Source organism: Lissotriton vulgaris, chromosome 5 (genome assembly GCF_964263255.1).
Source record: "Lissotriton vulgaris chromosome 5, aLisVul1.2, whole genome shotgun sequence".
In the NCBI taxonomy this organism is placed as follows: domain Eukaryota; kingdom Metazoa; phylum Chordata; class Amphibia; order Caudata; family Salamandridae; genus Lissotriton; species Lissotriton vulgaris.
Genome location: NC_141693.1, coordinates 1,866,237,515 through 1,866,254,960, shown reverse-complemented (window position 1 = coordinate 1,866,254,960; position 17,446 = coordinate 1,866,237,515). Strand labels below are relative to the sequence as shown.

At 43.6% G+C, this 17,446-nt stretch overlaps 1 protein-coding gene across 1 annotated transcript in view; it reads left to right on the top strand.

Moving 5' to 3' along the window:
* Positions 1 to 14,064, top strand: part of IKZF3 (IKAROS family zinc finger 3) — a 262,154-nt gene extending 248,090 nt beyond the window's left edge. The window contains exon 7 of the mRNA XM_086924363.1: positions 12,401 to 14,064. Coding sequence (XP_086780489.1) covers positions 12,401 to 13,101 — 701 coding nt within the window. The 3' untranslated portion in view covers positions 13,102 to 14,064. The remainder of the gene's footprint in view (positions 1 to 12,400) is intronic.
* Positions 14,065 to 17,446: the final 3,382 nt, after the last annotated feature.

Genomic DNA, 17,446 nt, shown 5'->3' with positions numbered 1-17,446 from the left:
AAAGAGAGAACCCAAATCTTTGAGGCGGGTAATCTCAGGAACCACAGCTCCAATCACAACACCCAATACAGCGTTGAAAAGGGCAGTTGCAGCAGAAGGACATAGGCTTTGCAGACGCCCACCATATACATTTAAAAGGTAAAAGAACCGTGCCAGCAAAGTAGTCCCTTGTGGGCGTGTCTGCGTTGTGCTGTGGGCGTGTGCTGGGGGCGTGACAAACGCTGGGGGCGTGTGGTACGTTCCACCCTTCATGCCATGTCTCATATTGTGTGCTAATCCCACCCTGCTCCCTTTAAATACCCCTGCACCCCATAATCATAACTCACCCTTACTCCTTAAAATACCCCAACACCCTTAAACACTAACCCATCTTAACCATATAAATATACCCTGTACCCCAAAACCCAAACCTATCGCTAAACCCTAAAAATGCCCCTGTACCCCAAAACCCAAACCTAGCCCTGAACCCTATAAATACCCCTGTACCTCAAAACCCAAACCTACCCCTGAACCCTAAAAATAACCCTGTACCCCAAAACCCAAACCTAGCCCTGAACCCTAAAAATACCACTGTACCCCAAAACCCAAAACTACCCATGAACCCTAAAATAGCCCTGTACCCCAAAACCCAAACCTAGCCCTGAACCCTTAAAATACCCCTGTACCCCAAAACCCAAACCTACCCCTGAGCCCTAAAAATACCCCTGTACCCCAAAACCCAAACCTAGCCCTGAACCCTAAAAATAACCCTGTACCCCACAACCCAAACCTACCCCTGAACCCTGAAATACCCCTGTACCCCAAAACCCAAACCTAGCTCTGAACCCTAAAAATAACACTGCACCCCAAAACCCAAACCTAGCCCTGAACCCTTAAACTAACCCTGTACCCCAAAACCTAAAGCTACCCATGAACCCTAAAAATACCCCTATACCCCAAAACCCAAACCTAGCCCTGAACCCTAAAAATACCCCTGTACCCCAAAACCCATACCTATCCCTAAACCCTAAAACTACCCCTGTACCCCATAACCCAAAAATATATCTGAACCCTTAAAATACCCAAACACCCCAAAACATATACCTCAGTACCCCAAAACATATACCCCTATACCCATACTTACCTTATCCAAACATTTTTTTTAAAACATGCTTTTACCATTCATGCATTTAAAACGAATTTCTTTGTAAATGTATGCGAGGTAAAAGCATATAAAATGTAATGCCATGCGTTATAATGGCATTGCGGAGTCATGGTACTTTCGTAATGAAAGTATGCGGAGTGATGGTATGCGGAAAGAAAGTTGCGGAATAATGGGTGTTCACCCTCCCCCGGTAAGTACATTGGTGGCACGGCGACCCACATCTCCAGCAACATACTCATATTTTTTCACCACCCATTTGAAAAATGCACAGGTCTCTCTCATTGATGGCCAGCACCGACAGACACTTTTAGACACACCTCCCGCCACAAGTTCTAGAATTGTGAACTTTAGAGCTGGGGAGCTACGTTCAAATCTGGTCATCAGCTCAACATCCTGTGATTCCAGGCAAATCGCTTTGTCTCCCCGTGCCTACCTCAAATGAATGTGTTCTTCTGCAATGTAAATTGTGCTCATGCCATGTTGTCGAGTTCGCACTATATAATATTGCAGGGAAAAAATAAAGTAGGGAAACTCGAGTTCACACACTACTTGAACGCGCACTCTTAAGTGCATCAGCAGTGCACTGTGAAGCGGAGCGTTTCACAGGCCTGTCACAGATAAGAAATGCTATCAAAACGAAATCCTACAAAACAATATACTACGGCCGGCAGCAATTCATACCCGGACAACGTCGGGGCGAACTGCTAGTTAGAGATATGCATGCACTGTAATAATGTCAGATGTATCAGTCTGCATGAGTAGTTACACAAATAATTTAAAGAGCACTTAGTATTTTTTTATTTAATGCTTTTATCATTCTACTCATTTCAGTGTAGGGTGTTAGAGTGCTTTACATTACATACACACATTATACATTGACAATAAATCATACAAGTGTAACTTAATGCACAAGATGTGTTACATAACACAATGAGCGGTACAAGGTGTAGGAGTCACATATCACCCTTACTGGTAGGCATTATATGTTAAGAGTGCATGGTCGGGATTTAAAACGTAACACAGTGCTTGGTCTTTTCTGTATTAACACCACTATATTTCTACCCAAAGGGCCACTTTTAGCAGTCTTATAATAACGGCAGATTGAGGAAAACAAGCAATAAAGTTTTAAACCCACGCCTTGCAGTTTACCTGCAGCTCCTTGATGCCGGTCATACCTCACTTTACTACTTTGGAAAGACTGCAATTTACAAACTGCAAGTAACACAAGGAACTTTGGGGCATATTAACGAGCCGCTATCACCATCAGAACCACACTTTTAGTGACGTTGTGGTGGTGATCCTGGCTTCGCCTTATTTACAAAGCAGTGTTAAGCCACGTTAATAAGGCAGCATTAAGCCACTTAACGTAGCGTAACACCTTCCTGCACATAAACAGTCTTCCCCTGCAGCACAGGCGCCCTTGCACAATGATGCAAGAGGACCTGCGTTGGCGCTAGGCAGCTGCAATTAGCGCCAACGTAGGGTGAGACGCAGGGCTGCATCGTATTGTTGTAAATACAGTTCAACTATGTGTTTCTGAAGAGGCAAAGCGCGGCGTTAAGCCAACAAGGCTAATGCCGCGCTCCATCACTTCAATGTGAATATGTCGCTTTGTGTCAAAAGCAGTAACCCACTTACTTATCTATACAAAAAAATATGTAATCTGCATATTACTGAGTGCTTTGTAGGACACATTAGCCCTCTATGCTACTTTGAGTCAAAACTGTGAGTAGATAAACCACATACATCTCCAGTAAGCTCATTAATCAATACAGGTATCTCACCATTATTATTTATTATCCACTGAGATTCACTAAGCACACACACCTCACTGCAGCAGGTGCCTTAGCCCCAATAGAAATTTTGAAATAGAGCATTTGCGACCACTTAAACTGGAGGAGATTTAGTGTCATCTTTGTTCTTGTTGCTAATTTCTTTACCTCTAAGTTGGCTGTCAGACTCTGCTAATCTTTGTCATGGCTTGACCTCAAAGTTATGAGTTCCCAGAGTACACATTTTCCAATTCCTGCAGTGTGTATCAGATAGTTTATACTAATGCATTACGTATTTGATGTTGCTCATTAAAAAGAAATATCCATGTTCACTGGTAATTCATTTTGCTTTCTTTTGCACATTACTGCTTTATGATTTAAAATTGTCAATTTCAATTTGATGCATGAAAACATTGACTTTTGTCTTTATGAAGTGAGAGCTTTGGGCGCCAATGCAGTAACACTTCCTACTCTCCTGCCCCGCTCCATTACATCACCCATCTCCTTGTGAAACAGAACAATGTGCTTATTCCTCAAACCTTTGTACGGGTGAAGCACATTATCGGACAAGAGAATATTCTGAAAGGACGTCACCAGGCCTTCAGTGCCCCCCGCTGGTTTATCTGCATAGACTTTCAGACAGGAAGACGCAATACGGCGTTCACCTCCAACAGGGATTTATTGGAAAGGACAAGATAGGCCAGGGACCAGGTTGAGTTTTTTTTACAGAAACAGAGAGCACAGTTTTTATTATGGGCAGCTGTGTTCTCTCCCTCCCCCCTTTATTCGTCATGCAGGTTTCATTAAATGTGCTAGACCCAGACAAGCAGGAGGGCCCTCATCCCTTCCCCTCAGGCTCTTCTGAGCGTAGGCGACCTGTAGTGGTCTGCAGATAAAGGGCCCCTTGAACATCCGAGGAGGGGGGGGTGCTGCAGCGGATGTCGCAGGACAGGCCTAGAACAGATGTGGTTCATCACCACATCTTGCGCTCGGTGCCCGCTGCCGCCACATGCATTTGGAGGCAGTATTACCGACCAATGCTGCCCTTAAAAGAATGAAGGCCCTCCTTTATGAAAAATTAGGCATTGCTGTGAGAAAACAGTGATGCACCATTTTTCATTGTGCCCTCCTTGCGACATCAAAGATGCGTCTTATTTACAGTATGACACATCATGTCACAAGGAGTTACAGATAAGTCAGTTTTTCTGACGTATCTGTAAGTGCAAAAATGAAGTCTTTTTGGAGTGTGTCACAAAAGTGACGCAACTCCAGCAATGGGTCATTACACATGGGCAAGTCCCATGTTAAAGGTGCCTGCATCAGTCTTACGCCTGCCATGAGGCAGGCATAAGATATTGACACATTTGCATCCTAAAAGTGGCGCAGTGAAATCTTATAGATTTCACTGCGTCACTTCTAAGACCCTTTCTTGCGTCGGAACACCTCCCCGTCGACATTATACCTGGTGCAGGTATAATGGTGTGCAGGGGTTTACAAAGTGACGCATCTACCTAGATGCATCACCTTGTAAATGTGCCGCAACATGGCGCATTTTTAACACTGCTGGTGTGTCACAAAAAGTAATGTACGGTCGGCGCAAAAGTCACGCAAGGGCCCATAAAAAAGCCCCAAAATACGGGCAAATGGCATAAATGACGGACAGTCCGTGCAAATCACGGACATGTGGTTCCCCTGTGAGCTGCTGTTATGACCGGATTCTCAGACCAGATAGGACCAGCTCACCAGAGCACCACCAACCCGGCCAAAACGTAACCACCTCCCTCCTCAGGACCCATCTATCCAGGCACCTGGGTACCTACCTGAGGATGGGAAACTCGCAATATACAAGCTCATATCACCAGAAAGACCACTAAATCTATAGGGATTACTAGGAATACTCACTGATTACTAAGGACGTCCATGCCCTACACCACACTCACACAATATAGTCTCGCGACCACATGGGCCCAGACTAATCTACCCTGGGGCAGTTCTGATTATATACCATTATACACTGGCCACAACCAGTGCTCGCTCAAGATAGGCACTGTATCCCCCCAGTGCTCTCATTATTTCATACAAACACAAGCCACAATCCTGTGGGTATACACACTAACCTCAGTCAGTGCTCTCATTAACGCCTCTTTCTCTAGAGACGATCTCATTACACACCAGTGTCCTCCCTGGTGCACTCATTAACGCCACTTTCCCTAGAGGCGATCTCATTACACACCAGTGTCCTCCCTGGTGCTCTCATTAACGTCACTTTCCCTAGAGGCGATCTCACTACACACCAGTATCCACCCTGGTGCTCTCATTAACGCCACCTTACAACGACGATCACTTTCCTATGAATACCTTCAGCTCTCTCTCTTTATGTTGGGAAGTTTCTCTCACTATTCACTAGGGGATCACTACTACAATATTATGAATAAAGGCCGAATTACTTAGTGTATAACTTATTCTCTTAGCTCAAGGGCTCCTCTCGCCCTAATTATTCAGTTATTACTTACCTGATCAGGGGTAGCATCTGTTCCAGCTGTAACACCTGACTAGAAGAAAAGGTTACCTGCACTATATAAAAATAAGACATACGCTGGTTCACTAAGAACTGGGGTATCTTTATTACAATATAACACTATACTATAACACATAGCCTGAAAAGTAAAATGGGAATAGACACATACACAGATCTGCGGGGTCTCTGTAAAGCTCTATTACTATACCACATACACATGTAACTAACAGGGACTGTAATTAGACTGCACACCCACATGTAACTAACAGGGACTGTAAATAGACTGCACACCGCTGAAAGAAAAAGGATTAGAAATACAATAGGGACAAGGTTAATATTTAAAGATAAAGAAGGGCATCACCTAATGAGTATGAGGTCTTGCTCTAGCTGTCATCTGGGCTCCTCTCTCGTCTGTGCCTTAGCTCGTCTTAGATCTTCTCCTGCACTCTTGGACACACATCTGCGCTGATCACTCTGCACTGGATTCCTCTCCCCCACGAACTCTCTCCACCTTCCAGCTTCGGCCTAATTGTTTCTGCCGCTCTGATAACCGTTCGCTCCACTAGCTTCTTCACTCTGTCTGATTATCTAAGTTCCAATGTCCAATTCACTCCAGCTGCTCCCACAGACTAATCCACGATATGACTTCAGTCTCTTCCAAAAGGTATCACTTCAGACTCCAGCTGATCACAACTCCTTCTGATAAGTAACTGCTTCTGACTGCTTCCTTCAGTTCCAAACATTATCTCACTTCTCTCTGTTCAAAACACCGTCTGCTCACAACTGCTTCTGGTTTCTCTCTCTGGTTCCAGCTCACTGACTGTCTGTCTGTCTTCTCTCTGTTCCAAGCATCCACTGTATCTTCTTCTCTCCTCTGCACCAACTCAACTCCAACTGCTACTAACTCTTTTTGCTCCAATCATCGACTCAACTCCTTCCAACTCAAACTCTTTCTGTCTGACTCCGCCTCTGCACTTCACTAATATGGAATGCTGTCTCCTCATGGAAAGTTCCAGCCAGCAGCCTCCTCCCACCGATTCCATGTACCAGGCTCCTTGCGCTAGACGCTCCCACAGTGACCAGCTGCTTGTTTCGTCTAGAGACCTGAGCCCAGAGACACTTCCTGATTAGATTCAGCTCTGGCCGGTTCTCTCCAGTTCACTTAGGGCGAACAACACCTTATAACTAAAACATCACCTTTACCCTGCAAGCATCTCAGTCTGCAGGGACAAAAAGCAAAATGGAGTCTCTCTAGTTCTGGGCCTTGTAGGCCTGAGAAGGATGAAATAACACTTAGCTCTGTCAAAGTACCTACACAAACCATACCAATATGTAATATAAAGTCAGGACTACAGGATCTACCCTCTACTATAGGTAGGATGATGAAAGGACACATAATTATGTCAAAGGCAATAGGCAATAGATAGATTAGAGTCAAGAATAAGGGATCTAGCATCATATAAAGCAGCTATCCTCTAGTTTATGCTTCTAGGTCTGGAAAAAGGCCTTAAAAGGACCAACACAAGGCAAGAATAGAGATTCAAGATGGTAGCAAGCTTAAAGTCACCATCACTCAAAAATAGAGCCAAAAACCATGTCAGCACAGCTGCCCCTCCTCCCGAAGGGGTACCATGCATTGCTTGAGCTGCACAAAATCGAGGATCCGGTGGCTTGTTTTAAGAGTGTCACCTGTGTCGCTGATTTTTAAAAAAATGTATTGCCAAAGTTACCAGAAATAGATGACAGCGCTTAGAATATGCATTCAATGCTTCATTTTAATGTAAGAGTTTTTCTCTATTAGTGCAGTGTTACGCCCCAATTTTCTGAAAACGTGGGCATGCACCGTATTTACAATAATACAGCGCACCCCTGTGTTGGTTTCCCCTAGAACTGGCGCTAAATCTATCTGTCTAGCGCAACGCAGGCACCCTTGCACCATAGTGTGAGCATGCCTGCGCTGCAGAAAATGATTGTTCATAAAGGTGTCCCTTCCTAGACATAAACAATCAACAATAGCGATTTGTAACTTCAATGTGTGATGCAGAATCGCCATTATGTAATGATTATTTATGTGCAGGAAGGACGCTTCCAAGTTTAAAGGAGCGTTATCACATTTTTGCACTCTGAAGCAGCTATCCCTGTGCCTTCATTGCCCTTGACTTCTTCAACGTTTGCTTTTTTTAACAAGCATTTGCAATGCAATCAGTCTTGCAATTGGGAACTTAAAAGTATTTAGCCATGCATCACGTTATCCAGTGTGTTATATCTACTGTTCTCATTTAGCCTTACACAATGCCCTGTACGTGAAACACTTTTACTCAAACAATCGGAGACAAAACCAATTGGTCTTGCCTCTAACATGCAGAGCTCTCCCAATGCTTTTTTCAGATCGCATGCATGTACACTCACTTCTAAGGATGGTGCTGACCCAAAAACATCCTCTAAAAACATGGGGGCATATTATGAAGAACAGGCGATAAAATTATCTCCGCTTTATCGTCAGGAAACTGCCGCTAAAGTGGCGATAATGGGCTTGATAATAGGCCCTTGTGAATTCCTATAGCAGCCCAGGTTCTGGTGTTAACCTGGGCTGCTATGGGAATTCACAAGGACCTATTATCAAGCCCATTATCGCCGCTTTAGTGGCACTTTCCTGCCGATAAAGTGGCGTTAATTTTATTGCCTCTTCTTGAATATATGCCAGCCAGGTTTTTCACGCACCCACCACCAAACTAATCCTCCCATTTAAGAGTTTTTATATCATTATTACTGGACAAAAGTGTTTAAAAATCCAGCATCTGCCACACCTGTTCATCAGTAAGTCCATAAGGAAAAATCATAAACTCACCATGTACAGTTTTAAAGCCTTTATTTAAAATCACAACTTGGTAAAATATTACAACAACATGCTATTATATTCCATTAATATAGCTGTTTAAACTTTTTTTCCGCTATTGGAGGCTTTTAGTCTCAGGCTCCCCTGCAGTGTGGCTCAAAAGCAAAGAGGGGTGCCTCAGAGGATGGCTGCTCGATGTACACAATTACATCACAGAAACAGAGAACCAGTGTGGGCAATATATGACAAAATAAAAAAAATAAAAAATTGCCCGGTTTAGGAGGAGAAACTCACTTTTTCCAAATACCCCCAAGCACATGTGTGATAATCATTAAAGTTGTAGAACCAAGTGTGCTGTAAAAACTAGTGCTTAATTTGCGCTGCTGTTTGCCGGTGCCCGCCACTTATTTATTGACTGTATTTAAACATTTAACAGCCATTTAACATTGCAAAATACATAAACAAATATTAAGATCAGCACTTTAAGTACATTCTTACATCTGTGGATGGCTGCTAATAGTCCATATCACTAATGCAGGAGTGTGGCACTAAATAGAGAAGGTAAGTAGGTAACACTGCTACTGGCATTTAGCAGTTCTGGCAGGAAAAGTAGGTGGTGAAAGCTACCATGGCCGCCTGAGAATTCTCTTAGGCCCTGGTACTAATTTATACGTAAATTAAGCACTATGCAAAATAATATGCACCCGTGGTTATATAGCGTCACCCCCCCACCCCCAAAAATAAGTAATATTATAATCATTTACTATCTTTGACAAAAGCCTTGATAAGGGCAAGTGCACGCTTTATTCGGGCTGGTAAAATCCAACATGAATGATGTTTCGAAAATACCCAGAAACACTCCACAAATTGTAATATGGGACGGTTGTCTCTTGCAATCCCATTCAAGTGCTTTGATAAGTTATCTTAGGATCGTGTTAATATTAAAGTCTACATCATTAATGCAAATAGAAAGAGTATCCTCTAGCTCTTGGGTGCCGCACCAAGATAAGGCGTTACGCCCTGCCCTTCTATGCACTTTTCTGCAGGTTGCATGGCCGAAAAGATAGCAAGGGTGGCATCAGTAAAGGGCTCTGCACTTACAAGACATTTAAATCACGGAGAGCCTGGCCAGAAATGATGCCCGATTTATTAAAGTACATGCTCTGGACCCCACATGCCACATACGCGATTATAAGCTCCCTAAACTCTAGACGGGGAAGCAGGGCTGTAAGACTGCTGTTGATGTTACTAGTGCTCCTGCAAGCGTGCATGCATGTACCTAAGCGTGCAGCAACTCAAATAAACAGCAGCATTGTGCCTTCGCCCCTGCTAAACGGTGACGTGCAGCAACTCTCAGGTATTTGCACGTTGAGGTCGACCTCTTGTGCTTTCGCCACCACCACAGAAGCACGCAATGCCAACCATGGAGCTCGCGCACTATGGACATATAAAAGTTACTACAGTTGTTGCCATCACCTGACCCTTATTGATATCCCCGCTGTTGTTCCTTGTTCTAATGTTCGTTCCGTTGGGAGTCGTAGACTTTCCTGTTTAATCTTCTCTCACTTTCTCTCTTAAGATGTTCTGTTTGCTGGTTCGCCCCAATGTCACCTCACAGTTACTCACGAGGCACCCTTCACTTACATTCAGGGCACTGCACAAGTCTGAAACAAGCAGTCGCGAGTGTCCTGGCAGCTTCAAAAGTGAAAGCGGGCACAGCGCGCAGAGTGTAAACAATGCATCTCGTCCTGCCCAAAGTAGGACAAACTCAATAAAGTGAATAGTGCTTACATCACTAAAAACTACATGTACCATGTAACAACCAAGTAAAGGGGCCAGTAGCCATGGGAGCAATCAAATGACGACACAGCCGTACTAAGGAGGGACGGACAAGCCTCATAATGAATCAGAAGACTGCATTTACGAAGGACAAAGACACAAGCCAATGAAAAATATCGGCGGGGCTCTGGGCAGGGCTTCTCTCCCTTACTGAACTACCCCAGATCTTCCCTAGAGCAGCGCTTGCGCTGTGACTCTAGGCTCGACCTAAAAAGGGATAGTAAAGTTTACTTTAAGCATTGTTTTTGGATTTTAGTAAATCTGAGTTGGCTATTTTTTTAAGTGAAAGTACATTTGGCTAATAAGGTCTTTAAAATCGCTTTACTAAATTTGTAATCTATACCTTATCATTTTAAAGATGATTATTTTGCATCACAAGTGCTCAGAGATCCTGCATTTGAGCGGGGCATTTCAAACATTTATGACTCCAGGTCACAGTTTCCATGAAGGAGAACTATAATTACAAGTAAGTAATTTGCCGTTCTTATATTATTTTATAGTGCTCTGCTGACAACCCTGAAAGGGGATTTTCTGCTGTCTGTGACACAAGTAAATCTTCAACACTTTTGTGTATACCCCAAAATATGAGTTTCTATCTGTTCCCAAGCTTTCTAAGTTATAACCAGCATGTACCATCTACTCCCCATGCCTGGCAGAGGATTTACACATGCGTAATATTACACCATAGTAGTGGGGTAATATTCCACAATACTAAGTCTATCCAGACAGTTTTCTAGGGAAAATGCGAGAAATTAAGATTTAACAGCTTTTTATCTTGCCTACAATTTGTTTTCCGCTTCCTTGTTTACTTTATGTTGGAAAGAGATGTTTTTCAGCAAACTGCACTAATCTCATATAAATAACCCAAGATCATAAATTCATTTCATGCATAATTGACAATTTGTGAAATTAAATGATTCACCATAGTGTTATTTGCGATATCTTTTCATTATCTTTTACCACTTTGATTTCTTTCCATATACATTTTACTATTAACAATGTGCTTTATATCTACTAGACTATTACATAATTTGCTGCAATACTTCGAAAAACATTGCTTTAAGAAAATTGATATTCGCAAATCCTAGCAATAATTATTTTGCCCTTAAAGTGTATAAAACTGCAAACAACGTCTGTGTAGTTGTATGTTCCTTTGATAATCACACTCGTGAATACATAGAATGACACACATGACCAGTCTCAAACCCCATATTATTTTACCACAGATCCCGGAAGGACCGTAGAAGTAGGAGCAGGGAGGCCGAATTACAAATCACAGTGCAAGGAGCAGCGCATTTATATAAGGCAGCGCTTATAAACACAGCGCCAAATGGAAAAGGTGGTGCTTACTTGGGGAGCCAGGAATTAAATATCTGGCCCTTTGAAATACATATATCGGTGGCTCCTACTACTACCACGTCAACTTCCTTAAAGAAACTATAAGGATTTATAATTACATGCAGATCTAGCAGCATACAGTCCTGTTGAAACCCAAAGAGTATACTTGGGAAGACAGTCTCCCCGGATCAATCGGGATGAGAGCTTTATATAATTAAGAACTTGGTCCTGAAGAAGGTTTTTAATCGTTTCTCCAAAAACCGAAACGCCGCGTCGACCCCTGTTCTTGTAATAAATTGTTGTGTTTATATTTCTTATGAATGAATTTTGGTCTTGAAGTACATACTACTGTATTTTTATTTTGTTTTTAATCTAGCTATTGTATAAATTGTTTTTAACTACTTGTGCTTTGCGAATGACTTTTGAAATAAATATACATTGTTATATTTTTCTAAAAACCTACACGTCCTGTCCTTCTTAGAATTTGATTAAACTAAAAGATTGTAAGAGCACTAAAAATATTCTGATTTGTTTGTGCCTAAATGTTGGCCGCTCCATTAGCTAATATAACTACGATTAGGTTTTGCAGACGATAATGTGTGATTGGTATTTGTAAAAACATAAGTTTGGGCATCCACAAGGTCATACCACCCAATCAGGGCCAACTGTGGGACTTCCTTGCTTGACTACTTATTCTCCCCTGTCCCAGAACTGACAGTTAAGGGGGCCTCCTTCATTTGTTACTTGTTACCAGTCTCAACCTAACACAACCACACCTGCTTACAGACATTCACTGTCCTGTTTGCCCATTCCTTTCTCTTTCCACAAAAGCATGCTTCCCTACGCACACACACACAAGCACCCACGCACCCACCCACCGAATGCTGCTCGCACTCATTCATGTTACATGCTAGTTACATGTTTGCTTTTATTTTTGTACCCCCCTCCTACAGGACCCAAGCTCAATTGCTTCGAGGCGAACCACACCAGCAGTTTTATGTACGAGAAGGAGTATGGCATGATGCAGGGGCGCTTGGACCAAACCATCAGTGGCATCAACTACTTTGGGGTGGATGCTACGCGTCCCTTCATGCACAGTCCACCATCCCCTGCAGCAGGAATGGTGCCCGTCATCAGCAGCCTGTACCCCATTCCACTTACTCGCAATGAGATGCCAAATGGGACATTGCAGAATCTGGATAAAAGCCATACCAACCACTTAAAGGAGAAACAGCACCTCAGTGAGAGAGGGTTGTCACCTAACCAAAGCGGGCATGACTCTACTGACACCGACAGCAACCAGGAGGATCGTACAAACCATGGCTTCACCCCTGTGGCTTACGCTGTACCTCCCCGGGCTCATAATGGACTACCTCCCCAGAGAGAGATCACAGAATCATACGCAGTGGCGCATCCACCACTGCTGACCTCTATGCGAGAGACCTCTAAGCTGATTGGCCGGGAGGGTGAGACACTGGGCATGTATCGTTGTGACCCCTGCCGCGTATTTTTCTTGGACTATGTCATGTTCACCATCCATATGGGCTGTCATGGCTTCCGCGACCCTTTTGAGTGCAACATGTGTGGCTACCGCAGCCAGGACCGGTACGAGTTCTCCTCACACATTGCAAGGGGGGAGCACAGGGCTATTTGAAGTAGAACTCTCCCCCATAAAGGCACCAGAGCTGCCTCCTCCCAAGTCACCAAAGTTGTGCTTTTCATATTTGCTTCGACAGTGTGTATATTTAAGAGGTTATTTTTTTTACCAGTGAAGCATCCAGCTGTACTATGTTAGAGTAGAGATCAGTTTTGGAACAAATCAGTGAAAGGTTTTATCCAGGTGCTAATACCATTGAACGGGCGGCACTTTCAGCTTTTTCTGCTGTGAGACATTTGTGCCTCAGATCCAGAGCTAACCAATGCCTGAGAGGTTTCCCACCTATTCAAAACCATCAAAAACGCAGGTCAACCTTTGACTCTAAGTGGCAAGGCATAGCCTAGAGCAGAGCCAGTGGCCAATAGCTCATGAAGATATCCTGTCCCAGTAGGTTCGCGACTCATTGGGTCTAGAAAGAATTTCCTTTGAAGATTGAAGATTGTTGTATCCATGAGATGTAATTTTTGATTTTTAGAACATTTTGCACCACTGATAATTTAATTTGCCAATTATTACAGGATGGGTGATTACCCCTCTATCATCGCGCTGTCTGCTAGTCATTCACAGCTGCTTTTATTGGTCTTACTCAGAGCTCGGCTGCTAGTAACTCATTTCTTAAAGATAGGTATTGATTTTGCAAAGCAGTTTTATAACAGTTATTTGACAGCAGTGCATTGTCTTTGTCATGGCAAAATTCACTGCAGTTTCTCTACAGGTACACTCACTCCATTATCTACACTGGGCACATCTGCTACACTGTCTCTGCAAGGAACACCCACATCTGTGCTGAACCGGGGACATGTCCATTTCAGGGTGAAGGGGAAAGATACAGTCAAAAAGTGATTAGATGGATAACTAGGGAGCAAGAAAGTGAGGAGCATCATTTATCTGCAGAAGACTTTGTGATGTCTATCCAGACAGATGTGCAGGAGTGGGCAAAGATCCTCATAAAGCCATAGTAAGTGCTCCAGAACCCCCTAAACTACTTGCTGTGAAGACAGTTATGGCTATCTCAGATGATGTGGCAGCCTCCCATTGGCTGCAGGAATCATGAGACCTTACAAAGTGCCAAATGATGACTGTTTTGTTAGTTTACAATCACCTTAAACATCAGCGATTCTTTGGAAGATCCATGCGGTCCATCCAGTAGTAATTAGATATAATGAGTAGTGCTTTAAAAGCCGCCACTGCAGTGTCATTGAAATTACACGTCTTGTCTACTCCTACCCATCTTCGTGGTCCATCTTGGATGACCGGGCATAGTTTAATGTGAAAGACAGGCCACCAGGGCTTCCATCTGTGGATCTAGCTGGTGCTCCACCGGCAGGACCACAGTTAATCCTCCACCTCTACATTGAGATACTCACTCCTGCAGTTTCCTTCCATGAACCCCTCCACACTTGTCAAGCCCAGTACCTATTCCGGATGAGTACCTCTCCTGCTGGAGGCCAATTTGAGGCCTTCCAGAAAGTCATTTTGTTCATTTTGCTATCCCACCCTTTTGGCATGCCACAGTACCTTAGTCTTCTTGAGCTCTGCCTAGTGCCACCTTGAGACTAGAAAAATCACTTCCTGCTTCATTACCTCTGGTGGCATGGCTTACCCAAACTCCAAAGCATCCACTTTAGCATTCATCAGACTCTTCTATAGTGCCAACACAAGCCTCCGCCGCTGGCGCCATTCCCGCCACCACCATCACCTCTGCCGAAGTTGATGATAAATGAAGTCAAAGGTGTTGGAATGTCTGCAAGAAAAGGGATTTCTCTTAACACTGCCCCTACAATGAAGACGTTCAATTGTTTTCAGTGCCTAGGGTTTGGTTGAAATGATGTAGACTTTGCTGTACTAGTGGATGGATAAAATAAGAGTAATGTGCTCTCTCTGCTATCACCCTAGGCTCTAGCACAGCTCTCCTGGCTGACTTGCAAAATGCCAGTAGTCTGGACGAGTTGCCTCAAAAGGAGTTCCCAGTGCCTGAGGGACCGCTACTGTGGAGCAGGTTCATTATACTGTAGTCACTGGTAAGGCAATGGAGACTGTGGCAGCTGAAATCTTCAATGATGACAGATATTTTAGGAGGAAGGCAGTATTCAGACAGAGGGTTTGGAGAATAGGTCCATCTGACCCACCCTACTTGCCTGCTCAATCATTCTCAGAAAGCCTTGTGGTTCTGGGCTGCTCGTGCAAGCTGAGTCCAACCATATTGATGCATTTGTTGAGAAAAGCCTTTGCATTGGGATGTATAGAGGCCTTCCGAAGCCACTTGTATTCATTCCCATGTACTACATGATCCGGCAGTAGAAGCAGCTTGGCGTTTTGAAAGAATAAGAGGAACTCCTTTATGGAGTCGACCAAAATGGCATAGATCCTTCTAACAAGGTGATGCAAAAGCGTTTAGAGACTCTCTTGCACTCTGAGGTCAAGCATGGTTTCTTTACCTAAAGGCTTGGATGCAGACTGCTTGATTTTCAGGTAATGTGCAAGCACAACCCCTTGAAACGCTCCCTGGAGATACTCAGAGTAGAATTGAAGAAAGTTCAGGAAGTAGAGCCGCTGACTTGGCAGGCGTCAAAACCACCAGCAGCAAATCCCTCAGTAGCAGGCTTTTGAGCCTTAAGGAGGCAGAGGCCCAGGCAGGCACAGTCCTTCTATTCCTACTCTTCCACCATGACCACAGGAGTACTTGATCATTCAGATCATGAGACTGTAGTCGAGGGTAGAGTGTCAGCTTATCTTCACCCGTGGCACTGGATACCATCACACCAGTGGATCCTGTTAATTGTGAATTTCGGTTATTCCTTGCCCTTCCTGAAGAACCCTCCACCCATTCTCTTGCAGCCCTAAGCTTATCTTCCCGCACAAACATTTAAATGAAGGAACTTTCTTTGCTTTTAGCAAACAGAGCCATACAATTAGCTCCCTCCCTCCCAGAAACAGAAAAGGGCTGTTACTCCAGGCATGATTTGGTTCCGAATAGAATGGCGGTCTGCATCCCATACCGGACAAGACATTCCCCAACAAATTTTAACAAGGGAGGAGTATAAAGTTGTTGGTACTATTACTGTCAATGTTCCTTCCTTCCAATAAATGTCTTTAGACGTCCAGAATATTTTTGTTCATGTTCCAATCACTCACCAGCACTGGAAGTACCCCAGGCTTACACCAGAGTACCAGCACTGTCAGTTTGCGGTACTCCCATTAGTCTGCCTTAAGCCCCACAGCTGCCTATGAAGATAGTGGTGGGCATTTCTTCATCACTTGGTGTACTCTAGCATTGCATTAAAATGATATGGCTACTACACTTGTCCTTTTGTTTGGTTTTGTGTTTTGATAAGTCACAGGAAGTCATTGCTTGTGATTTCTAAATGACAACCTCTTGATTGGAGCACAATTTGTCGCTCCAGAAGAGGTTTTCATCACACAATCTCTCAAATTTGGTAGACGAGACACAGCAGGTCTGTTAAGAATACATTGCAAGTGGGCTCCAAAGGAACTTGTTACGTGAGTGTTCTGGCTCTGAAAGACATCCTCCTGCCAGTACGTGACAGATGTGTGCTTTATAGACAATTCAACCTCTATATTCTTTATCCACAAGTGTATGGTGACAGCCACTTAAACTCTGTCTTCTCTCAGTATAAATCTAGAAGTAGCTTCTGTACAAAAATATATTTTCTTCTCCCGCCTATGTGGACAGAATTTGAAGATTAATGCATGCAACTCGACTCTAACATGAGCGAGAACTACATTGAGAAGGGAGTTCTCCGGTTTCAGACCTGATGGAAGTGTCCACAGGCCCAGTCAACTCAAGGGTGTCTTTGATATCTCCTGGAGTAGGTGCCCCATGGGAGTTTCCCCCCTAATGGTTTCTCCAATCTCACTAATTCCAAATACAATTTCAAAATAAAGAGGTCTGGAAGATTCTAGCTGCTCTCATTTTGCTCCAAGAACCAAAGTACTTGGTTCTTCACTTTTCCACTCTAATTGAGCTTGGTGGTCTAGTACTTAATTGTGTGCCCTTTTGACATTCAAGGTTGTCCCACAAAGATCTGGGCATCTTTGAGGTGTTATGAAGCCAGTGTACAAGAAGAAAGTATAACATCAAATGTCTGCGATATAATTGCCCAACCTATAGAATTCCTTCTCTTGAAACTTTCGTAAGTGTTGTCCTATGGCTCTCATTTGGCAGGATCAAGCATCAAGGAGCGAGCTGAGGATACTGCGAGATCACTACAGACACCTGTAGGGACCTGGAAATGGGTAATTTTCCCTGTAGAACTCCGTCATGAAACAACATTTTAACCGGCTATTAATTTATTTTCTCCTGTCCCAAAATCTCACCCAG